This window comes from Poromitra crassiceps (genome assembly GCF_964638095.1).
Source record: "Poromitra crassiceps genome assembly, chromosome: 16".
NCBI classification, from domain to species: Eukaryota; Metazoa; Chordata; class Actinopteri; order Beryciformes; family Melamphaidae; genus Poromitra; species Poromitra crassiceps.
In genome coordinates, this window is record NC_139645.1 from 19,324,107 (window position 1) to 19,349,603 (window position 25,497).

Here is a 25,497-nt window from a genome sequence, read left to right on the forward strand (position 1 = left end):
ATGGCAACCGCAAATCTCTCACGCACGCACGCACACACACGCACGCACACGCGCACGCACACACACACACACACACACACACACACACACACACACACGCACGCACGCACGCACACACACACACACACACACACACACAAACACACACACACGCACGCACTCACTCACTCACACACACACACACACACTCACGCAGAGCCTGCTGTGTGAACGCTAGCTTGTCTCTCTGTGAGTGCCGTAGTTGTAGTAGTAAACATGGCGTCGGACAGTGACAGTGATGAGGACTTTGTAACTTATGGCACGCCTTTGGAGCCCCTAGAAGAAGGTAGGACGTGTTAATAACTCCCAAGCTGCCTGTTTGCAGGTTAACCCGTTGCCAATAGTAATGCGATGTCTCCAACAGTTATATTAACATGCATTGCTAACCAGCACAGCTAACACCAAGGCTATGTTATGCTATGCTATGCTATGTTATGCCTAGCCGCGATACTACACCAAACTCTATTCAAAATGTTGATAGTTTAATATTGCCTTACATATTGGCTACGGCACCGTCAGAGTGAAAGTTAGCGTGATTGGTGTTTTGAGTGTATGCCGAATTGAAGAGTGGTCCCGACCCTCACTATTCATAAAAGGTTTTAAGTCCGATTCTACCACCTGTGTGTAAATTGCTGACATAAATTCGCTATATGAACTTGGGTGCGATGGTATCTCCCATGCATGAGAAAGCCTAGGCTAGACGATATATCAATATCACGATAATCATAAGGTTGTTTCTCAATACCCATATAGGCTAGCTCAAAATTCCTTGATTCCAGCTTCTAAAGTGTGAATATGTTCTTGTTTCTTACCCCTCTGACAGACAGTAAATGGAATATCTTGGGGTTGTGAACAAAACAAGAGATTTAAGGATGCCATCTTGTGCTTTGGAAAACACTGAATGACATTTTTCAACATTTTCTGACATTTTATAGACTAAACGACTAATCGATTAACCAGGAAAATAATCAACACTTTAATCGATAATGAAAAGAAACAATATTAGTTGCAGCCCTGACCCTAACACACTCTTATTCGTGAAACTATCTGAGACTTATTTCACAGTATGATATATTGAATATGTTGAGTATGGGCTTATTTACATGTAACTTGTGTGTTTGGTCCAGATGAGCCGTTGAGGAAGCCGGTTCCTCTCCATGAGCAGACGGTGAAGGATGAGAAGGGCCGCTTCCAGAGGTTCCACGGAGCGTTCACTGGAGGCTTCTCTGCTGGCTACTACAACACCGCGGGCTCCAAGGAAGGTCTGTGCTTCTGCCTCCAAACACCAAGGCACTGTACATGGCTTACCTGCTCTCACTGTGTGGCTGACTGTTGGGTTTGTACCTGGCTTACCTGCTCTCACTGTGTCACTGTCAGCGCTTTCAGACAGGCACGGTTCTGGTTCTGGCTCCGGCTCCGTTCTGGAGTCTCAGAACCTTGGTGCTTTCTGGCGAACCAGCCCGTGTTCACACCAGTTTAAGCGGAACCAAAGTGGGAGGACATTATTCGGTAGTCCTTCTTCAGTTTATTTTTTATTTTTTTAAGTTTATTAGTTATTTGGTCTGGCGTTCGAGTGAACCCAGCCTTGGCCCTCTCTTCTGCAAGTTCGGCATATGACTTGCTCTTCCTTGTACTGCTTTCTAGCTTTTCTTGAGATTCGGTAGATGCCCAAAACGCCACTAAACATTTGGTTTCCTCAGGAGACCACTGCAAATTATTTTTCTCTGTGTTGTCACTGCCTTCTTCTCCTTCCTGCTCGTTTTCACAGCCTAGAATGAGACACGCCCACTGATGATGTCACGGTTCCCAAGGAAAACCAACTATTTTTTGGTTCCGCTGAGAACCAAATTTTCAGGTTCCGAACCAATTATTTTTTCGGTCTGAACGCCCCGGCCAGTTCAGATTAGGGTTCTGGAACCGGAACCGGCACGGAGCCCTGCCGGTGTGAAAGCCCTATGTGTGGCTGACTGTTGGGTTTGTACCTGGTTTACCTGCTCTCACTCTGTGGCTGACTGTTGGGTTTGTACCTGGATTACCTGCTCTCACTCTGTGGCTGACTGTTGGGTTTGTACCTGGATTACCTGCTCTCACTCTGTGGCTGACTGTTGGGTTTGTACCTGGTTTACCTGCTCTCACTCTGTGGCTGACTGTTGGGTTTGTACCTGGATTACCTGCTCTCACTGCCTCACTGTGTGGCTGACTGTTGGGTTTGTACCTGGCTTACCTGCTCTCACTGCCTCACAGTGTGGCTGACTGTTGGGTTTGTACCTGGATTACCTGCTCTCACTGCCTCACTGTGTGGCTGACTGTTAGGTTTGTACCTGGATTACCTGCTCTCACTGTGTCACTGTGTGGCTGACTGTTGGGTTTGTACCTGGATTACCTGCTCTCACTGCCTCACTGTGTGGCTGACTGTTGAGTTTGTACCTGGATTACCTGCTCTCACTGCCTCACTGTGTGGCTGACTGTTGGGTTTGTACCTGGCTTACCTGCTCTCACTGCGTCACTGTGTGGTTAAACACAGCACAAAATGAATCACTGCCACAAAACTTTGCATCATGTAAACTATTATTAACTAAAAATAGATTATTTTGTGTTTTTTGTGTTTTGGGAATCGATACAGCAGCATCACAAAACATAATATTGCAATACTCAAGTGTATCGATATTTTCTTACACCCTTCATCCAGTGTTCCTTTTATTGACTTAGCTGATCCCCCTTCCCTCACTCACACACAGGTAGTAAAATGCTGATACAAGGGGGGGGGGGGGGGTGTAACCTTACTGCTCAACGTGTTACAATAAATTACATTTGGAACACAACTGTCCATTATGTCCTGATGTTAACATGTGAATAACAGCTGCTGTTAAACTGATCCTGGAAGGCTCCAGGAGTGGACCCGGGTCTCAGAAGCAGCATTACCAAGCACATCTTCAAATCACCAGACAGGAAACACCAAATAAGTCAAATACTGCTGTGGCATTGGTTATCTGTGGCACGTCTCAAACATACAAGTTTCATCATTCATTCATAAAAAAAAAATCACATGCAACTGCTCTGCTGTTCCACCCTCTGTTTGTACAGGTGTGGGATTTGCTCACCAAACAAAACCTATTTCAAACACATTTTAGTGGCTGATCCTGTGTTGTCGTCCTCTCAGGTTGGACCCCATCCAGCTTTGTATCGTCACGGCAACTGAAAGCTGAGAAACAACATGTCAGGCCGGAGGATTTCATGGATGAGGAGGTACTACCATAGAGATAGATAGATAGATAGATAGATCGATCAATCTCGATCGATTGATTGATCGATCAATCAATCGATCGAATCTTATGATCCATTGCCACCCAAAACAGACTCTTCACACAGGTGATGCAGCTGATTCAGACTAGCGATGCCGCATTTCTAGCAAAAATACGATTCGAAATTGGCTGGGAACTATTTGGCCAGACCATGACAGAATATCAGCTTTTCTTAATGCAGTAACATTGTTACTTACTTGCAACCTTTTCCTTGTGACGGAGTTTTGCTTTAGTGCCGTAACACGTTCAGTTTAATACAATCTCTGGGTGCTACTGTGCTACTGTTACCACCCGACAGGCTACCCAAGCTGTTCTGCATGGGTTCGTAGCATGTACGGCAGGGGTGGTCAAACTTTTTTGGTTGTGGGCCGCATACCGAAAAATGTAAGGAGTCGCGGGCCAAACAATATTTAGCGCTCGTTTTTCTGTTTTAAACGGTAAAACGGAAAAACGTTTTTAGCAACAACAACAAAATTGCTAAATTCATGGCGGGCCATTTTTTCAGACAAGCAGATTTTCACATAAACTATTTGATTTTGTTTGTTTTTTTATAATAAAATGAGTTTTTGGAAAACCATTGCCCATCCATACTTCAGAGAGAGTGAGCAGAGTCTGGACCTACATGAGGGATAACATTAAACTTTATTCCCTTTGGGGAAATAGGGTTGTTGCAGCAGTAAATAGTGGCAGGATGCAGGAAAGAGAAAAGAAAAAACGTGTCTAAGAAAGGAACACCAGAAAAATGACAGAGAGAGTTGGCTAGTATTGATCCCAGCCTTGTTGTCCCCGTCAGGACATGGGTGAACATGGCATCGCCCCCAGAGAGATCACCCGGAGCCGGGAGTTCTCGTCCAGCAAGCTGGACCCGGCCAGGGAGAAGGCCCGGGCCCTCAGCTCCCTGTCTGCACCCATCCCCGGAGACACCCTGCTGGAGGAGCTGATCGCCCCCGCCAGGTACCAACCACCACATCAATAACATCCTTCATTAAAGGAGCAACTGCCATGAGTTTGGCAGCTAGGGGGCGTCGGAACCCTCCCTCCTTTGGGAGAAGAAGTCTACTACACCTGGTGGTACTGGGGTGGAAGCTGGAGAGGTGGTGGGTTGACACTGCAGCAGAGAGGAGACAAGAGCATCAGACAGGTTGGAGGGAACACCCCCTTTTAAACACACTGCTTGGAGAGATGGCAGGCTGTCATTGGATAATTGATAATGATGATGTAACTAGTTCCGTCTCTGGCAGAACTTCCGTAAACTCTCATTCCTTCAGTAACCTGTGAGAGGCGGTAAATACGGAACCCACCTTTTCTCTCGATTTTTCAGAAAAAGCAACAAATTTTACTCTAAAAACTAATTTGTGAATTTGTGAATGAGAACGGCAACAGCAAGGAGCTTTCTCTTGTCAACATCCCTTAGCTGATTCATCCAGAGAAGCTTCACTTAGCTTCTTAGTATATTATATATAGCCTACTGTATATATATATATATATATATATATATATATATATATATATATATATATATATATATATATATATACACGGTATTAGGGGTGTCACGGTACACAAAAGTCACGGTTCGGTACGTACCTCGGTTTTGGGGTCACGGTTCGGTACGAATACGGCACGGTACGAAAATGGGGAAAAAAAGCAACAAATCCCAAATTCTGTTTTTTTCCCTTTGAATATGTCTGAATTCTGCTTTTTACGCTATTTTTACCATCAGAAATAGTGTCTAATATGTGGGAATGAATAAATGTCCACTATTTAATAAGATCTAGGCAATCCACACAAAAAGGTTTTACTCTAGAGCAGTGATTTTCAAAGTGTGGGGTGCGCCTCCCTCTCAGATGTCTGTATTCCAGCTGTTTGACAGGGCAAAGGCATTTCCCCCCACTTTAAATCTTTATTGTACACAAGTTTGTAAACAGAGCGCATGTGTGGAGTAGCCTAATACTCCCACCAACCCCTCCCCCTGTTGTATTTGTTTTATGTAGCATTTGCGTTTGATGTAAGCACTAATTTGGAATCCTATCTAAAAGCGGCCACTAGGCGGCAGTGTTTCTTTAGTCAACGTCAAAATACCTACATGTTCAGAAGAAGAATAAAACGGCAGAAGAAGAAAAACTTCTTTACCTCTGTTGAAAGATACCCCCACTAGACAGTGGGGTGGGTTTCACTTTCCCAGTAAGTACGGGAAAGAACCCTGTCAGCGCCTTAACGTTATTGGATGTGAGTTTTGTTTAGCATAATATGATTACGTTCGGTCATCTAATGGATTATTGGAACATGACAAGGAGTCATCGCCTCTTCCTCACCGCAGCTTGCCTGTCTGCATCCGCAGATGTCTGCTTGACCGCATCACTCATCCCACGCGATGTATGTTGCTTGTTTACAAGTTAACAGCCTTGTCAGTGTTATGTAACGTTTAGCCGCAACACGCAACTATAAAGGAGTTTGTCGCGGCTACGTAACGTTACATTGGCAAGCTTACCTCGTTGGCTTGATGTTGACAGAATTTGCAAAACAGCTTATCGCCACAAAACGTCCCATTCTGTGAACGCGGATTTCTATGGCCCTTGTGTTGTTTTGGTGTGTCTTCTAATGTGGCGTTTAATTCAATTCAATTCAATGCCGTTCAAACAGCGTTTAGGTGCTTCTGGATTTGACGTATTCGTCGTGTCGTTTCATGTACCGTGAAACGAGGTACCGTGAGGGTCGTACCGTAAATTCACGGGACGAATACATGTACCGTGACACCCCTACACGGTATATATATATATATATATACACGGTATATATATATATATATATATATATATACCGTATATATATATATATACACGGTGTATATATATATATATATATACACGGTATATATATATATATATACACGGTATATACGGTGTATATATATATATGTATGCACAAATATATATATATATACCGTATATATATACCGTATATATATATATATACCGTATATATATATATATATGTATGCACAAATATATATATACGGTATATATATATATATATATATATATATATATGTATGCACAAAAGGCGTCCACTCCTGAAAGGTGCTGCAGCCGGTGTTTTTCTTCCTCAGAGTGGAGCACTTTCAAATGTTCAGAAATGTTCAACTTTTCAGAAAAGCAAACGGGTGATGTGAACCGCCTTTTCCAGACAACCGATCGCAATGATGGAGACACTGGGCGTTTCCCATACGGTCCATAGCAACAACAATATGGAGGAAGTCAAAGTGCTGGTGGTGGAGAAATAGGATGTTGTAATTATTATTGAATTTACGTTACTGTGACAGGGATCTTAAAGGCAGTATGGATACCGGACATGTATAGAGGCAAAGTGACCGCCTACTTCCTGCCATTTATTTTCCCATAGACATTTTGTAAAATGCTTATAAAAATAGTTTTACTTGTTCAAACCAAACGGTTCAGATATATTTAGAAACAGGAGAGACCACATAACATTTCACCAAAACGTTAAAAAAAATGTGGATTTACATTAAATATTTTTTCTGTGGACTCTTTTTAAATTTTGATCCGAGTGAAATGTTCTGTGGTCTCTCCAGATTCTAAATATAGCTGAACCGTTTGGTTTGACGAAGTAAAACAATTTTTATAAACATTTTACGAAATGTCTATGGGAAAATAAATGGCGGATAAAAATCTCTGGTACAGTGCTGAAGCAGGAAGTAGGCGGTCACTTTGCCTCTCTATAGGAAACAGAATAGGACACAAAGTGCCGCAAAGGGCATCATCCAGAGCAGGAATACAGGGCTCCACATAGTCGAGCGAGGCAGACCTCCGCAGATGGCGCGCGCGCTCTGCGCTGCCTGGAACCGAGGCTTTCATGGTCTGAGCGGCAGCCAAGTGATCATCATCTTAAGTGATAAGTGAGAAACGGCCCGTGAAAAGTCACACTGAAACGCCATTATGTAGCAGCGGCGCTGATTGGAAATATCCGGTAAGCCTTTGCTTGTTCCACAACACTGTATTTGTCTGCTAGAAGACAAGTGCTAAGCTAGTGAGCTAGCAAAGCACTCCAGGCAACGCTTTTTCCACGCCAAAGAAAAACACAGAAAAACGCTATTGTGGACACACACCCTTAAATAGGAAGATGTCATTCTTGAACTTATACTTATGCAAAAGTTTTGGGATTGAATTGTAAAATAAGTGTGTGAACTCGGCTGTGTTGGTTTTGTGTGTCAGGTCGTCCATCGGGGTGGAGCTGCTGAAGCTGATGGGCTGGAAGGAGGGCCAGGGCGTGGGGCCTCGTGTCAAGAGGAAAGCCAGCAGGCAGAAAACAGGTCGGCTACGCTTCACTTCACCTTCCACCTGTTCCAACAGATGCTTATTGGCTGCACTCATTTATTTAAATTATGAGAAGTTAAAGAAACACAATTTTCAACCAGCTTTGTATCATTACAACATCAAGTAGTATGTCCGAAAACTGTAAACAGTTTTGAAGTCATTCATTTATTTGGACCGTTATTGCGAGTTTATTTGAGTTAAGGTGTGGACCAGTGATGTCACACTGGTCCACAAACTAAATGAATGGCTTCATTTCTGTTTACAGTTTTCTGATATACTACTGTTAGAAATGTTCTCTCGCAGGTGCCTATTCATGGCAGGCCGACTATCCCTGGGGCCCAATCCAGGGCCTCCGGATCCAGCTGGTCCCATGGAACTGCTGTGACTGATGACATAATCAGTGATGACATCACAATGGGAACTGCGAGCAGTGATGACATCACAGTGAGGATAAGGAATGAGGATGAGGAGGTCACAATGACGTGATGACATCACGATGTCGGTGATACTGTAACCTATGATGTCATAATCCTCATAATGATCTATGATGATCATCGGTTATGCATATTTAAGCAGGCGTAGAGAGGCTTGCCAGTTCACGTACCTTGTATGACAGTCTGACGACGTAGACCACACATTCAAGACCATTCCAAGAAGATCAAGCAACTACCGAAGAGGACTTCCACTCCATGCTGGAAGTGAGGAGCTGGACGACTTGCTTGCTTACTTATCGCTCTTCCGGGGAACCCGCGGAGAAGACACCACCCTCTTCTCCACAACTCCTTACAGGAGGTGCTTGTCAACACAACTACCACAACCATCCAGTTGTCCCTCCATCGTGTGTGATAGGCACGCCTGAGACAATGCATACTAGCAACAACGAATTGAGCTTATCACCCAATGGAGAGAGACCTCTCCTGAGACCTGGTTGTGATTAATTGGACTGGCTCCCGTCCCGTGGGCCCGGCGGATCTCCAGAACAACTGACTGTTGTAATCATACAAAGCTGGTTGAAAATCTGCTGCATGTTCCTTTCATGAGCATAACGACATGGTGCTGTTTCTCCACTGATAGTACAGTTGAAGTTTTGTGACTTTTGAGCAGCAAATTGTCTGTATGTTTTTTGACTCACTAATTAAATAAATTCACTAATAACAAGAATTCATTAAAAACATCCCAAATTCTAACCTACTGCAATCTAAAAAGTTTGTAAAAAATATGGAGGATAGAGATAAACTGTAAAGATAAATGTTTTGTTCTATGTGAAAACTACTTGTGATTTTACCTTATACATTGGAATAGTATGCTAATGTTTGTACCATGCTGTTATAAATACAGTAATAAAGAGCAGTCAACAAAGGTATTTTTTGGAAGTTTTAATAAGCTCATCTTCTTCCTCCTGATAGAGGGTGGAGCCAGGGTTTACGGCTGTGTGCTGCCCCCTGCTGGCTCAGAGGACTCAGCGGTACGTGGACCCACTAAAAACCAGTCTGACAGTGTGTTGGCACCAGCAACAACTCAAGAATCCAGTCTGCTCTGGTCTGTCCAGACCTAGTCCTAGATGTCCAGTCTCTGGAACGTCTGTTCAGTTCCTATCACCAGATACGAGCATTAAAATTAAAATTAAATCATGAACCAATTTTAGTCTCACCGAGGCTTGATGTTACTGTTGGTCATTTTGGACAAAAATATTGTCTTTGCAAAGACAGTCTTCAACTTTATTATGTCCCAATAAGGGGGAGGCAGGGTTCCTGAAGACAGTGGACTAGAAGGCCAACAACTAGTCACTGGTGAGCCATGTCACAGCAGCAATAACAAAAAGATAGATTAAATATAGAGCAGCAGAATACAACATATAAATACAAGGGTAAAGTGCATGGAGACCAGACATGTTGTTTAAGGGAGTGATTTCAATAATAACACCCACAAAGGCTCTGATTCGCTCGATTGTGGATTGATTGATTGATTGATTTAAAATAGGGGAAATACATATTAATGAACTTTTTCGTGTAAATATGCCAGATCATCTGATCATCACCATCTGTAGTCCCTTGGCAGGTTGATGTTACAACAATACATGTACAAGATACAACATTACATGGATTTCACAACCATAACAAAAGACAACAGATAACACGGACAAATGACAATATAATATGTACGATGTGGCGAGACAAAGCAGGGAATGGAGAGACCACAAGTTTAAGTGCATTAGGTGCTCAGTGTTAAAGTGTCTGGTGCTAAAGTAAACACCAGACTCTGGAGTCTGAAGCAGGATCATTTCTTTGCTATTTCCTCTCTCCTCTCTCTGCGTGGCAGGATGACGACAGTGAGGAGTTTGCCCCGCAGAATGTGACCTTTGCCCCCAAAGACGTGACGCCCCTGGACTTCAGCCCCAAAGTGGGGGTGCAGGGTCTGGGGTACCGGGGTCTGGACCCGGGGCGGGCCCTGCAGGGCCACTCTGCTCCACAACACTTCAACCTGTTCAACCTGCAGTCTGACAGAACCAGCCAGCTGTTTAAAGACACATCAAAACACACACATAGAGGAGGGGTGGCCGGACAGGTAGGTAGGGGTGTGTGTGCGTGTGTGCGCGGGTGTATATGAATGTGTGTGTGTGTGTGTGTGTGTGTGTGTGTGTGTGTGTGTGTGTGTGTGTGTGTGTGTGTGTGTGTGTGTGTGTGTGTGTGTATGTGTGCGTGTCTTCCTGAGCTGCTGCTGTGTTTCCTATGTTTGACGGTGTTGGTGACCTTTTGACCTTCAGGGGTTCGGGGTGGGGGCTCTGGAGGACGACGATGAAGATGTGTACCACAGAGACGCCATGTCTAACTACGACGCGGTGCTGGGCGGAGAGGAGCCGGGCGACGGGCTGTACGGCTGGACTGCACCACAGCAGTACACCAAGAAGAAAGGTACTAGGGGGATGATTTATCCATGATTGATAATAGATCGTTAAGAATTTGAACGATAATGGATCGTTAAGAATTATCGATCGTTACGAATTTTGTCGATCACATGGAATTTCATCGGTCTAACGTTGTTATCAAATACAGTAGAGATTGACTGAATGAATTTCACTACGTGGCAGAGTCTCAAAGAGGCTCGATTGTGTTCAAGACTGCAGTAGCGTTGGCTCGTTAATTTGTGAAGAGGTTTGACTCTCACTCTGACTCTTTATGAGCGCCACCTATCTTTTTTGTTTCGTTTTTTGTTGAACAGTTAAACTGTAACCGCCTTATTTAAGAGGATTGTTGTCAGATTAGAACTTCTTGGAATAAAGGTTTCATTGAGGAAAAACACACTTTCTTTAGTATTTTCTGCCAGACATTTTTTGTGTGTAAAAAAAAAGAAGATTAATCGATCATCCCTGTGTGTGTGTGCGTCTGTGTGTGTGTGTGTGGGTGTGTGCCTGTGAGTTAAGGTGTGTGTTTGTGTTCATGCCAATTGGCTGAAAGGGGCCAGTGGAGTGGATAATGTCACAGCTATTGCGAATGTGCGCGTGTTTATATTCTACTCATCGTTGTGGATCCTTGTATTTTCTGCTGCAACGTTTCCTCTCAGCTTCCTCTACAGCTTCATTTGAAATTAGTTTTAAATCTGCTTTTAAAACGGTCTTAAAAAGTGATGCATTTAACAAAATGATTCTTTGATCTGGTCTCAGAGCCGAGCAAAGATTCCTCGTACCTGGGCAAAATCCTGGAGGGATTCACGCTGGCCTCGATATCAGCTGAGGAGAAAACGGTAAGGAATTGAAGTGTAAAATATCAATAATCTATAATGATCTATAATCCAATCAGGGGATTTCCCTTGCCTCTTTGATTATAAAGAACTTGGGGGTGCGAACATATAAACATATCATATCATATAACAACCCGTTCTCACTCTGAGCGCGTCGCATATTGACGCTTTGTCCTGTCCCTTGTGCGTCGCTTGTTACTAACATGGTACCCTTGAGCGACACATGAAACGACTTGGGCTTTCCGACTAAACTCAATGCAAACCCATGGAAGTCATCTTTGACGCTTATGGCAACTGCTCCCCTATTAGCCTAACTGCTCCACCATTAGTCAACTGCTCGCCCATTAGGGTCTGGAGGAGCTAACCTCTCCCAGACCCTAACCCTAAACCTAACCTCTCCCACCCCATGCCTAAACCTAACCTCTCCCAGACCCTAACCCTAACCCTAACCTCTCCCACCCCATGCCTAAACCTAACCTCCCCCAGACCCTAAACCTAACCTCTCCCACCTCCCACGCCTAAACCTAACCTCCCCCCAGACGCTAATGGTGAGCAGTTGACTAATGGGCGAGCAGTTAGGCTGATGGGGGAGCAGTTGCCATAAGCGTCAAAGTTGACTTCTATGGGTTTGCATTGAGTTTAGTCGGAAAGCCCAAGTCGTTTCATGGGTCGCTCAAGGGTACCATGTTAGTAACAAGTGGCGCATAAGGGACGGGACAAAGCGTCAATATGCTACGTGGTCGGAGTGAGAACGTGTTGCATATAAACATGATGGAAGTGTCAAAACACATGGTCCCCAGATAAAGCCACAGCAGCAATGTAAGCAAAACATGCCTCCAAACGAGCCATTTTGACTTCCGTAACTTTGTGACATAAAGTGACGGCAGGGGACACACCAGAAGCACACCAGAAGCTTTGCGTTGTGGAGGCAGTTTCATTTCGGCATCCTTGTTAACAGAGGAGACCGATCACACCGGCCACAGCGCGTCACATCGTGATCCTTCTCGCGTCCTGCAGCGAGAGTTTCGGCATCGGGTCTATTTTTGACGCGAGCCGCGAGTGGGCGTGTGCAGCCGGGCATGAAGTCAGTACAAGTTGTGACCAGCGTGGAACAAAACAGATCGCTTCTGGTGTTGAGGGCCAGGGCCCAGTTGCACAAAGCACCTTAGGTTAAGATTTCCCCTTAGTCAGAGTTAAGGTGTCCATAAAGTAGAATCGGCTCCACAAAACACCCTGAAATCTTGTGCTTATGTTTTCCTTAAAATGTTTAACCTTATGGAGAAGATTTAAGGGTTTTTTGTGCAGCCGATTCTATTTTATGGACACCTTAACTCTGACTCTAAGGGAAATCTTAACCTAAGGTGCTTTGTGCAACTGGGCCCAGGCTCCTACTCGACACATCCGTGACGCGCTGCTTCTGAGACGTTTCTGGTGTGTCCCCGGCGTAACACTTATTTCATTTGCCCGCTTATCAGCGCCACCCTCGCTAACTGAATGCGGACGACAAACCTTGTATGTACTGTAGCATAGCTGTGTAGCATGGAAGAATATCCAGAAAACATTCAAGTGCACCAACGATGGATCTATCCTAACAGATCATCTTATCAGAGGTCCCATCCCCTCAAAACAGCACATAGTTCATGAGAAATTCAGTTAATGAGAAGTCTCACAGAGGCTGGATTTGAGGGATTGTTTTTGCATCATATTTCATAACCTTGTTTTAAAAACCCATGAGACATGTTTTAAACAGCTAAAAATAGCATACAATGGGACCTTTTAATAACTCTCACCGTCACCCCCCCCCCCTCCCTCCCTCTCTCTCTCTCTCTCTCTCTCTCTCTCTGTAGATCTTCCCTCCCCCCTCTCTGCCCAGTGACTATCGTCCGGTGCATTACTTCCGCCCGGTGGTCGATGTGTCTGGTGTCAGTCCGGTGCTGGCCGAGGCTCTGCGGACCTCCAAGGGCCAGCTGGTCCAAGCCGAGGCCGGGGCCCAACATGGAGGACGCCACCAGCTGGACTCTGGCCAGAGGAGGGCGCTACTGGGGGAGACGGCCCTGCCAGGTATAACAGTGATGATAAAGTCACATGAGCCTTTGTGATATGCGGAATGTTTGTTTTATCGTTGTGTTTTTGTGCTCACGTGCCACTGAAATGGAAGTGTCAGTCAATAGTCCCTCTTTACTATGACCCCTTACATCAGCCACATCTAGGATTTAACTAGTCTTTCTTTACTATGTCCCCTTACATCAACCACATCTAGGATTTAACTAGTCTCTCTTTACTATGTCCCCTTACATCTGCCACATCTAGGATTTAACTAGTCTCTCTTTACTATGTCCCCTTACATCAACCACATCTAGGATTTAACTAGTCTCTCTTTACTATGTCCCCTTACATCTGCCACATCTAGGATTTAACTAGTCTCTCTTTACTATGACCCCTTACATCAGCCACATCTAGGATTTAACTAGTCTCTCTTTACTATGACCCCTTACATCAACCACATCTAGGATTTAACTAGTCTCTCTTTACTATGTCCCCTTACATCTGCCACATCTAGGATTTAACTAGTCTCTCTTTACTATGACCCCTTACATCAGCCACATCTAGGATTTAACTAGTCTCTCTTTACTATGACCCCTTACATCAGCCACATCTAGGATTTAACTAGTCTCTCTTTACTATGACCCCTTACATCAGCTACATCTAGGATTTAACTAGTCTCTCTTTACTATGACCCCTTACATCAACCACATCTAGGATTTAACTAGTCTCTCTTTACTATGACCCCTTACATCAGCTACATCTAGGATTTAACTAGTCTCTCTTTACTATGACCCCTTATATCAGCCACATCTAGGATTTAACTAGTCTATCTTTACTATATCCCCTTACATCAGCCACATCTAAGATTTAACTAGTCTCTCTTTACTATGTCCCCTTACATCAGCCACATCTAGGATTTAACTACCGGTAGTCTCTCTTTACTATGTCCCCTTACATCAGCCACATCTAAGATTGAACTACGGTAGTCTCTCTTTACTATGACCCCTTACATCAGCCACATCTAGGATTTTTGTTTTTGTTTTGGGAAGAATTATTAGTGGAGACAAGAACATGTTAAAACATTTAGATACAGATCTAGGGCTGGTTATATATCTACAATATATCAATATTGTGATATGAGACCAGATATCGCCTTCGATTTTGGATATGGTAATATCATTATGACATACTGTTGTCTTTTCCTGGTTTTTAAGGCTGCATTACAGTAAAGTGATGTAATGTTCTGAACTGACCAGACTGTTCTAGCTGTTCTATTATTTACCTTTACCCACTTAGTCATTATATCCACATTACTGATGATTATTTATCAAAAAATCTCAATGAGGCCATTTACACCTGGCATTAACATGCGTTTTCTGCCATCAGATTGCAATCAGATTGTATTTTATCGCTTCAGCCTGATTCCATTTACACCTGGCACTAACATGCGTTTTGGGTGAACAGATTGCAATCCGATTGCTCTCCAGCTCGAACGTCATCACGCGCGCGCCCCCTGAACGTGTGCATGCATGTTTCATACATGCACAGGGAAATATAGGTTATTGTTAAGCTCAAATGCACAGTGAACGTCCCCTTCACCTGGACAAAACGATGGCCGATCACGCAGCACTGCATCTATTTCTTTATCTGTTTATTGACAATGACACTGGGTCCGAGACACACACACACATACATACGTTTTCCGTGCATGTCATTGGCTGTAACCACCTGTGTTGCGTTCAGGTAACATCCTAAATTACAATGTTATACAATTGAGAGCATAATTTCTCTTTTATATGAAAGGAAAATGAGGGGGAAAGGGTTCGAACCCTTTCTCCCTCATTTTCCTTTCATTTTCCGCTCCTTTTCCAAAGGAGAAGTGTTGATATTGTAGCGTTGTCATAAACCAGGCGGAGTCCGGATATAGTTACCGCACTTTATTCCGTAAAACACAGAGGGGAACTACTGTTGGCCGTAGCCCACGCCAAAACAAACCCGAGCAATCATCAGTCCCTCTCCAAGAACACACACCCGTCTCCTTCAACTCTCACTCGCACTCTCCCGCTTCCTCATTCAGCACACCAAAACAATCCCTCCCTCTATCTCTTAGCCAATCCCCGGCGGGCTTCTTCCCGCGACCCGCTCTCATAGGTGCTAACATGACTGACAGGCCTCTCAGCCTCTAGTTTACCGTTAATCCCCGTAACGTTCAAGTCCCTCCAAAACTCGTAATAAAGTGCATGCACAGAACATTGCATTAACGTGTCAGACTTAACCATAGCAGTTATCCCATAACTCAGTCCGTTACACTACCTCCCGCCCTCAAAGTCACTCGCCCCGAGTTAACACTCAAAGTCTCTCAGGTATCTTGGGGGTCTTACTCTTCTCCGGGTCCGCCCCCGACCCCGCCTGGGCGACAATCCATCAGGGGGGGAATTGGGCGGGGAGGGGTGGGGGGGCGACAGTCCATCAGGGGGGGAATTGGGCGGGGAGGGGTGGGGGGGCGACAGTCCATCAGGGGGGGTGGGATTGGGCGGGGAGGGGTGGGGGGGCGAAAGGCCATCAGGAGGGGGGGAATGGGGCGGGGCGGGGCGAGGGGAAGTCGGGTTGTCAACCCGGTTACCGCGCCGTTCACCCCCTTCTCCTGGGGGGGTGTCCGTGCCACGGTAGGGGGCCAGTCTATCCCGATGTAGGGCGACTCTCCTACCTCTTGGCGGTAGCTGGACCCTATACACGACTTCGCCCAGTCTCTCGAGGACCCTGCAGGGCCCCATCCACTTGTTGTCCAGTTTGGGGCACCTGCCTTTCTGTCTCTGGGGGTTGTACACCCACACCAGGTCCCCAGCAGTGAAATGCTGACCTTTGGTGTGCACGTCGTAATTCCTTTTCTGTCTCGCCCCTGCCCTCCGTAGCTGGTTTCTGGCGAACTCGTGGGCGCACTCCAACCGATCCTGCAGCTTCCGGGCATATTCAAGCCCCGGGGGGTCCGCCGGGAGGTCGGGCGGTCTGCCCACCATCATCTCAGCCGGGGTCCTAATCTCCCTGCCAAGCATGAGAAGGGCGGGGGAGCAGGAGGTGGAGTCTTGCGTAGCAGACCGGTACGCCATCAACACCAGGGGGACATGCGTGTCCCAGTCTCCTTGATGTTTAGCCGTCACTATGGCCAGTTGCTGTCCCAGCGTGCGGTTAAATCTTTCGACTAGTCCGTCGCTTTGTGGGTGGAGGGGTGTGGTGCGGGTCTTGTGGGAGCCAAGCTTTTCACACATGGCTGCAAACACGCGGGACTCAAAGTTCCTGCCTTGGTCGGTGTGAATGACCTCGGGGACCCCAAGTCTACTGAACATCCCCTCCACCAGTGCATCCACTATTGTTTCTGCTTCTTGGTCCGGCAGGCAGTATGCCTCTGGCCACTTGGTGAAGTAATCCATTGCAGTGAGGATGTAGCGGTTACCTTTCTCTGAGCGAGGAAATGGCCCGAGCACGTCAATCCCCACTCTCTCCATGGGACAGCCCGCCGGAAACTGCTGGAGTTGGGCGTGAGATCTGCCCGTGGGGCCTTTACATGCTGTGCAGCTGTCACAGCGGCGGCAGTAATCCCCCACGTCCCGCCCATGTTGGCCCCAGTAGAACCCCTGACGAAGGCGGCAGAGTGTCTTGTTGACCCCAAAGTGACCCGATCCAGGGGCTCCGTGGACCGATTGTAGCACTGTTTCCCGCAGGGCTCTGGGCACGACCACCTGCCACAGTGTCTCTCCTGTGGCCGCGTCTTTCCACCCCCTCTGCAGTACCCCGTCACACAGACGCAGGTTAGGAAACATACTCCATAGTCCCTTTGTAGACCTGGAACACAGGCCGATCTCTTCCAACCGGGGTTGGTGTTGTGCCGCTACCCACGTGAGCACAGGTCTGATGTCAGCATCCTCTTTCTGCTGGTGTCTCCACTCTCCAGCGTCGATCGCTGTCAGGCCCGCTGCTGCGCATCTCACCCCTTGTTGCAGCTGCTCCTCCTCCTGCACTTCCCTTCTCTCACAGTGGCGGCAGCCGTCAGTGGCACAGGGCCGGCGGGACAGTGCGTCCGCGTTTCCGTGCCGTCTGCCCGCCCGGTGGATCACGTTGAAGTCGTACGCCTGTAGGTCCTCGATCCAGCGTGCCAGCTGGCCCTCTGGCTCTCTGAAGGACATGAGCCACTGCAAGGCGGAGTGGTCACTCCTGACTGTAAAGTGGAGGCCCCCGAGGTAATCCTTGAAGTGTTTGACCGCCTTGACCACGGCGAGCAGTTCCCGCCTGGTGACGCAGTAGCGGCGTTCGTGCTTGTTGAGTGTCCCGCTGTAGTATGCTATCACCTTCTCCCCCTCCGAGGTCAGCTGTGACAGTACCGCCCCCACGCCGACATTGCTGGCGTCTGTGTCGAGTATGAAGGCCAGGGTGAGGTCGGGTGGGGTGAGGACGGGGGCCTCCAAGAGGGCCTTCTTCAGTGAGGTGAATGCTCTCTGGCACTCGTCTGTCCAGATGAATTTCTCCCTGGGCCGTTGTAGTCGGAACAGGGGTGCGGCTATGGTGGAGAAGCCCCTCACAAATCTCCTGTAGTAGGCGGCTAGTCCTGTGAAGCTCTTTACTTCGGAAGCGGAGCTGGGGGTGGGCCACTCTTCCACCGCCTGTACCTTCTCGCGCGTGGTGCCGATGCCGCCAGACCCCAGCTTGTGCCCCAGAAATCTGACCTCCCGTCTCATGAAGCTGCATTTCTGGGGGTTTAATTTCAGACCCGCTGCAGCCACTCTCTCCAGTACGCGTCGGAGCGCCTTGAGGGCCGTCTCAAATGACTCTCCGTGGGCCAGGATGTCGTCCAGGTATACGACACACTCCTGGCGGGGGATCCCCGCGAGCACGTTGTCCATCAACCTCTCGAACGTGGCGGGGGCGTTGCAGAGGCCGAAAGGGAGGACTTTGAACTGCCACAGACCCCCGTGTGTGACGAAGGCGGTTTTGGGTCTGGCGTCAGGGGTGAGGGGGACCTGCCAGTATCCGCTGCGTAGATCCAACGACGTAAACCAGGACGATCCCGCCACCGCGTCGAGGGACTCGTCTACCCGTGGAAAGGGGTAGGCGTCCCTTTTGGTCACACCATTGAGGCGCCTGAAGTCCACGCAGAAGCGCCAGTCGCCTTTTGTCTTTTTGGGGACCATGACGATTGGAGCGGCCCAGGGGCTGGTGGAGGGTTCAATGAGCCCGGCCCGCTGCATGTTCTGTAACGCCTTCTCCGCTGCCGCCTGTCGAGCCAGTGGAAGGCGTCGGGGTCTCATCCTGATGGGCGGGGCACCCTCCGTGTCGATGCTGTGCTGGGCTAGTTGGGTCTGCCCCACGTCATCCTCTGATAGTGAAAAACTGTCTTTAAATTCTAATAATATTTGCCACAGCAGCTCCTGTTCAACGTCAGATAGCCCCTCCCGGTTTCCCTCCCACACCTCCCTCACGACCGAGACCCTCTCTCCATCCTCCCCCCCCCCCACTACCCGGTGGTGCAGCAGTTGTGGGGTGCGGTTGCGCCTCTGTGGTGGTGGGCGGGGCATGTGGCAGTACCGGTTGCCTATCCCGAACGCAGCCGGAAGTCGTGTTCGCCGCTGTCTCCGTTGTCAGGACTGCGATGGTGGGGGCCGGGGAACGTTTCGGCTGGGTGGGTTGCCTAGACATTTGCACAACGTGTCCGTCTGGAAATGTGAGTGTCCCCCGCTTGGTGCTAATTACACAGTCCAGTTTTTCGAGCACGTCCAGCCCCAATATGCAGTCTTCTAGGTCCGCGACCCATATTGGACAGTGAAGCGTCTCCCTCCCCACCCCCACAGTCTCTAATGCCTCCCCCACCATGGGCGCCCGGTCCCCAGTGACTGTCTGTAATCTCACCATGGTGGGTAAGACCGTGGTCCCGCTCCCCACTGCGTCGGGTCTCACCAGGGTGGCTGACGAACCCGTGTCAACCAGTGCGGAGCAGCATATCCCCCCAAATGTCACCGGGGCGTACCAGCAGTTTCCCGTCCCCGTCCGACCCAGCATGACGACCTGCACTTGCTGGCCGCCCTCCCCCTCCCCTGTTTGTAATGTCCCCACCTGGTCGTGTTGTGTTATATCCCCGCCTGTGCAGGGTCGGGACGCCGCCCCGGGGAGTCGCACCGTCCCGGTTATGCGTTCCCCATCCCGTTTCCCTGTTTGTTTGCCGTGTTGGGGCACTCTCTGGCCAGGTGGCCCGGCTTTCCACATGCCCAGCAGAGTCTCGCGCCCATCCATGGACGCTGCTCCCCACGCAGCGAGGCAGCCCGCACCAGCTGTGTCAGCTCCTCCGCCCAGGCTGGCGCCGCTTCGCCCCTCCCCGACACGTCAGCAGCTCTCACCCTCGGTGCATCCTCCAACATGGGGGTGGGGGGGGCAGTGCCCAGCATCTCCCTCTCCGAAGCCAACTCCAACGCCTCCAGGAGGGACTTGGGGTGGGCCAGCATCGTCTGGATACGCAGGTCACTCGGCAGCAGTGCCTGCAGGAAGTGGTCTCGGGCTAACTCGCTAATGTTGGTAGGGGTCATGTTAGTATAGGCGCGGTGAACGAGCCCTTCAATGTCATTGCCGAGATCTCTCAATGGTTCCCCAGGACGCCTCTTTCGACTGCACAGTTCGGAGCGGATCAAGCTAGCCGCTGAACATCGTCCGAATCGCCTCTTTAATGCCCCCACTAAAGCATCATAGTCACTCCTATCAGCAGGGGTCAGTAACAGCAGGCTTGACATAGCATCCCCAGTAAGGCACATAGCAAGCTGGAGGGCCTTAGCTTCATTGGACCAATTGCTGGCTCGGGATAACAGTTCAAATTGTGCATGAAAAGCCTCCCAGTCGGCTTTGCCATCGTACCTGGGGGTTTTCACTGAGAGGGGAGCCACTTTAACGTCCTCGCTCCTCGCAGCCACACGTGGGTCTTTTCCGTGGGCAGCTGGTTTAAACCCAGCCTCAGCAGCCATCTGAGCAGTCATTCTCCTCACCCGCTCCCGTTCCATTTGTTCTGCCTTCCAGGCAGCTGTGTATTGGTCCCACGCGCTGTCTTCCTCCTCCTGCTTTATCTTGTTCATATCGCCGGGCAGCATCTCCGTTCGGGGAAGGTGAGTGCGTTAGCGGTAGCAGGCGTACTTTCCTCTTCACCTCGTTATTCTTTCTTTTATTCTGACACCACTGTAGCGTTGTCATAAACCAGGCGGAGTCCGGATATAGTTACTAGGGGTGTCACGATACACTCAGTTCACGATACGATACGTATCACGATACTGGGTTCACGATAACGATACGATACGATACGATTTTAACAATATTTTTTTAAACTTGAATAATGACAATATATGACTGGAAAAGTAGTATTTTATTTGAAATGCACAAATACAAAACATGCTGTTGTGGGAAATTGTTATTACAATAACAACTAGAAAAAACATGAGATTGGAGATAAGGCTTATCTTGAAATAGAATGAGTTACACCGTCACTTAGATTTACTTTGAACTAAAAGGTTTCTCAGCAGTATAAATTCTCATTATGCATCTTCAGTTTTTCTTCAAACTCAAACAACAAGACTTTTCTTAGTCTATTTTTTATGCATCTTCAGTTTTTCCTGTCAAGTAAACAGTTTTGCCAGAAACTCAATTGAATGGTTTCTCTCCTGTATAACTTCTCATGTGTCTCTTCAGAGACTTGTTCAACTGAACTACTTTCCACACATTGAACTTCAACAAACAAAGACGTTTCTTTGTCTATTTTTGGGGGGGGGGAAAAAAAAAAAAAACTTTTTTTTTTTTTTTTTTTTTCCACGATATGAGATTTCATCTCAACGATACATATCGTGACGTTTTACTATCGCGAAATTTCGTGGGACGATATATTGTGACACCCCTAATAGTTACCGCACTTTATTCCGTAAAACACAGAGGGGAACTACTGTTGGCCGTAGCCCACGCCAAAACAAACCCGAGCAATCATTAGTCCCTCTCCAAGAACACACACCCGTCTCCTTCAACTCTCACTCGCACTCTCCCGCTTCCTCATTCAGCACACCAAAACAATCCCTCCCTCTATCTCTTAGCCAATCCCCGGCGGGCTTCTTCCCGCGACCCGCTCTCATAGGTGCTAACATGACTGACAGGCCTCTCAGCCTCTAGTTTACCGTTAATCCCCGTAACGTTCAAGTCCCTCCAAACCTCGTAATAAAGTGCATGCACAGAACATTGCATTAACGTGTCAGACTTAACCATAGCAGTTATCCTATAACTCAGTCCGTTACACTATAAAAGAGAAATTGCTCTCAATTGTATAACATTGTAATTTAGGATGTTACCTGAACGCAACACAGGTGGTTACAGCCGTGGCAAAACCTCCGCAGCAAAACTTTGAAGCAACGCTACGATTGTTGTGCAAAAGCGGAGCGGGGGGGAGATAGAGAATTTTTAGCCGGTCCATGGTGACAGGCTGCCTGTGTGTGTGCGCATCTGGCACAGCGGCGAGATGAGGGCACACACCGGTGCGGTGCTGCCGGGGAATTGCGTTCAGGTGTCCGTGCCGTCACCAACTTCCGAAGATTATGTATTTCCGTATGGTAGTTGCTGAATGCGTTTTGAGAGGACGCATTGCATTTACACTTGTGTTAAATGTTGTCATAATGCGTCCCTGACCACCTCCGGAGGTGGTTTGGCCGATCAGATTGCAATCCTTCTTCAATGCGTTTTGGGGGTGTTTACACCTGTACTTTCAAGTGATAAAATACAATCGGATTGCAATCTGATGGCAGAAAACGCATGTTAATGCCAGGTGTAAATGGCCTCATTGTGTCAATATTTAGTGAAAGCACCAATAGTCATCCCTACAATATTGTCACGATTATCCATATATGATGGATGGGTATTTGGTCAAAAATATTGTGGTATTTGATTTTGTCCATATGACCCAGCCCTTCCAGTGAGTGAGCAGAAATTTAGGTCACCCCTGTGGATGACCTAACGTAGCCGGATTTTTTTATTCTGTAATTAGGGCCGATTGATGGCCGATACAGCCTCCAGCGTTCTGCACAACTGAACATTTAGCCCACTTCGTAGAAAATACAGAGATAGGGCCTGTGTCGACCTAGTGTCTTTTCCTCAGCTCCGGCATCTTTTTTCAGTTGTTTCCAATGAGGAGCGAGTGTTTGCGGGCGCACACGGACGTCTAGAGAAAGTGCGCTGCGCCCAGCATCTATTTTCAGAGCACTCCGGCGTTTTTGTGCGCCCGCTTCCAGCTGAAAATATTTTAACTTTTCAGAAAGACGCTGGTGTCGGGTGCTGCTTTTCATGCAACTAATCATATGGAAAAACTATCACAACAGAGACAGAAAGGCTCAATTTTGGGAGCAGATTGGCTAGACACTGAGTGTTGAGTGAGTGTTGAGTGAGTGTTGAGTGAGTGTTGAGCTAAATCACTGTATGTGTGTTGTTTGCTCATGTTAGCTGTCAGCTATCAAGCTACTACCGCACTGAACTAACATTAGTTTCAGACTGCTTCCTTGTACATTGTGCGCGTTCCCAGCGTACTTCCAGCGTTTAACGGTCGGAAAAAGACGCTACATGGAGACAGGCCCATATGTATATCATGTATCGCCATTCAGCCTAAAAATAATGAGATATGGTTTTTGGTCCATACTGCCCAGCAGCACACATAATGATCACATAATGCTAGCATGGTAGCACACTGTCCATCTACTGACTATCCCTCCTGTACAGGGCCCACGTCAGTCATGGACCTGCTGAGCTCAGTAGACAGGGAGAGACTGGCCAACCTCCGCAGCTCCTCCAGCCGCCCCTCCATCCCCACCCCGGATCCCCCCCACGCCGCACTGTCCGCGGGGGCGTCGGCTCAGAGCTCCGCGGCCCCCCCGTCCCAGCAGCAGGAGGCCCTGGCGGCCTGGAGGGGCACCCAGGGGTGCCAGAGCTTCAGACCGTTTGAGAGCAACCCCAGCAAGCAAGCTCGCTACGACCTCTACCTCAGCCGACTGAGGCAGGGAGACAGAGGTAGGCGACTAGTCGCGGCAGATATATCATATTTATATTATATATTATGTTTTTTCACCCAATAGCAATGATCAATTCTTGTCAAAAATGTCAAAAATGCAGACGCCCTGGAGGCTGTTGCAGACCCCACTATGACGGAGTGGGAGGTGAGCAGAGAGAAGGAGGAGTTTGTGCGCTCCTCTGTGCTGTACCGGCCCAGCTCCACCTTCCTCTCCTCACGCTTCACCAGAGCCAAACAGGAGGAGGACAACGACGACACGGTGGAGGTCAGCCTGGAGCAGGAGGTCAGATACTACCCTACCCTATCACACTGGAACATCATGAACGCTGCTGTACTGTACCTTAACCTACCACACTAACATATGGTACCATCACAAACCATAATTATACTGTAGCAAACCTCACCATAACAAATGATCCTGTACCCATAACACACCATATCATCATGACCATATAGTTAAGAGGTTAGAGGAGTGTGTGTTATGCAGTGTTGGGGTCATTACTCAAAAAAGTAAGGTATTAGACATTACTTGTTATAAAAAATAAATAAATAAATTCATTACTTGACTTAATTACTCCCTGTAGAAAGTTAATTTATTAAACTACTCATATTACATTACTTTTGCGTTAGCCCACAACATCACCTGAGATGCATTGTCATGTAATTGCCAGTTAACAATGTAACATTAAAGGACATATATGTAAGAATGAGGAATTAGTGACACCGGTGGCCGTTAGGGGAGCTGTTGGTCGTGCTGGCGGGCGTGCTCCCACTCTGCCAGCACGAGAGAGTCCGCCAGCGGCCAAAACAGTGCCTCTTGTGCAATCAAATGTCTCGGACGAAACTAACTGTTGTATAAAAATGAACAAACTTGAAGTTGTTAAAGGTGAGGTGGAGTGTGCGTTGGGTTGATGTCACGGTGTCTCCCTCAGGGCAATGTGAAGGTGTTAGAGGTGAGGAGGGTGCGTTGGGTTGATGTCATGGTGTCTCCCTCAGGGCGATGTGAAGGTGTTAGAGGTGAGGAGGGTTCATTGGGTTGATGTCACGGTGTCTCCCTCAGGGCAATGTGAAGGTGTTAGAGGTGAGGAGGGTTCATTGGGTTGATGTCATGGTGTCTCCCTCAGGGCAATGTGAAGGTGTTAGAGGTGAGGAGGGTGCGTTGGGTTGATGTCATGGTGTCTCCCTCAGGGCGATGTGAAGGTGTTAGAGGTGAGGAGGGTTCATTGGGTTGATGTCATGGTGTCTCCCTCAGGGCGATGTGGACGATAAGCAGGCAGCAGTGAAGATGAAGATGTTTGGGAAACTGACCAGAGACACTATGCAGTGGCACCCTGACAAACTGCTGTGTAAGAGGTTCAACGTGCCAGACCCCTACCCCGGGTATGCCCCCCCCCCACACACACACACTGTCTCAGACCCCTACCCCGGGTATGCCCCCCCCCCCACACACACAAACACACACACACACACACACACAGTCTCAGACCTCTACCTTTTTTCCGTGAATGATGATTTAATGACAAATTCAAGTATACTGTGTAAAGAAAACGAACAACATTTCCGTTTGAAGAGATGCAAATCATTGTTACTCTGACAATACACTCTGACAATATCCAGGGAATAAAACTCCATGTCTACCAATGCTGCTGCTGTCTGTAAATCGGAACTCTTCGTGCAAATTTTTCCGGAAAGAGGAAAGAGCTCTGCCTACTTTTACCTGTCATTGAGCTGACTGTGATTGGTCCTACAGGTCAGGTGTGGTGGGCTTCCCTGTAACTGAGCTGACTTGACTGTGATTGGTCCTGCAGGTCAGGTGTGGTGGGCTTACCTGTAACTGAACTGACTTGACTGTGATTGGTCCTGCAGGTCAGGTGTGGTGGGCTTACCTGTAACTGAACTGACTTGACTGTGATTGGTCCTGCAGGTCAGGTGTGGTGGGCTTACCTGTAATTGAGCTGACTTGACTGTGATTGGTCCT

General features: G+C 47.7%; 1 protein-coding gene across 1 annotated transcript in view; it reads left to right on the top strand.

Annotated features, from left to right (window-relative positions):
- Nucleotides 1-255: 255 nt before the first annotated feature.
- Nucleotides 256-25,497, top strand: part of gpatch1 (G patch domain containing 1) — a gene marked incomplete at its 5' end in the record, with an annotated part of 33,769 nt that continues 8,527 nt past the window's right edge. Inside the window, 13 exons of the mRNA XM_083653016.1 lie at nt 256-325; nt 1,167-1,301; nt 3,200-3,285; nt 4,135-4,295; nt 7,574-7,671; nt 9,082-9,140; nt 9,995-10,240; nt 10,440-10,587; nt 11,337-11,416; nt 13,261-13,474; nt 23,231-23,518; nt 23,621-23,802; nt 24,772-24,899. Coding sequence (XP_083509142.1) covers nt 256-325; nt 1,167-1,301; nt 3,200-3,285; nt 4,135-4,295; nt 7,574-7,671; nt 9,082-9,140; nt 9,995-10,240; nt 10,440-10,587; nt 11,337-11,416; nt 13,261-13,474; nt 23,231-23,518; nt 23,621-23,802; nt 24,772-24,899 — 1,895 coding nt within the window. The remainder of the gene's footprint in view (nt 326-1,166; nt 1,302-3,199; nt 3,286-4,134; nt 4,296-7,573; nt 7,672-9,081; nt 9,141-9,994; nt 10,241-10,439; nt 10,588-11,336; nt 11,417-13,260; nt 13,475-23,230; nt 23,519-23,620; nt 23,803-24,771; nt 24,900-25,497) is intronic.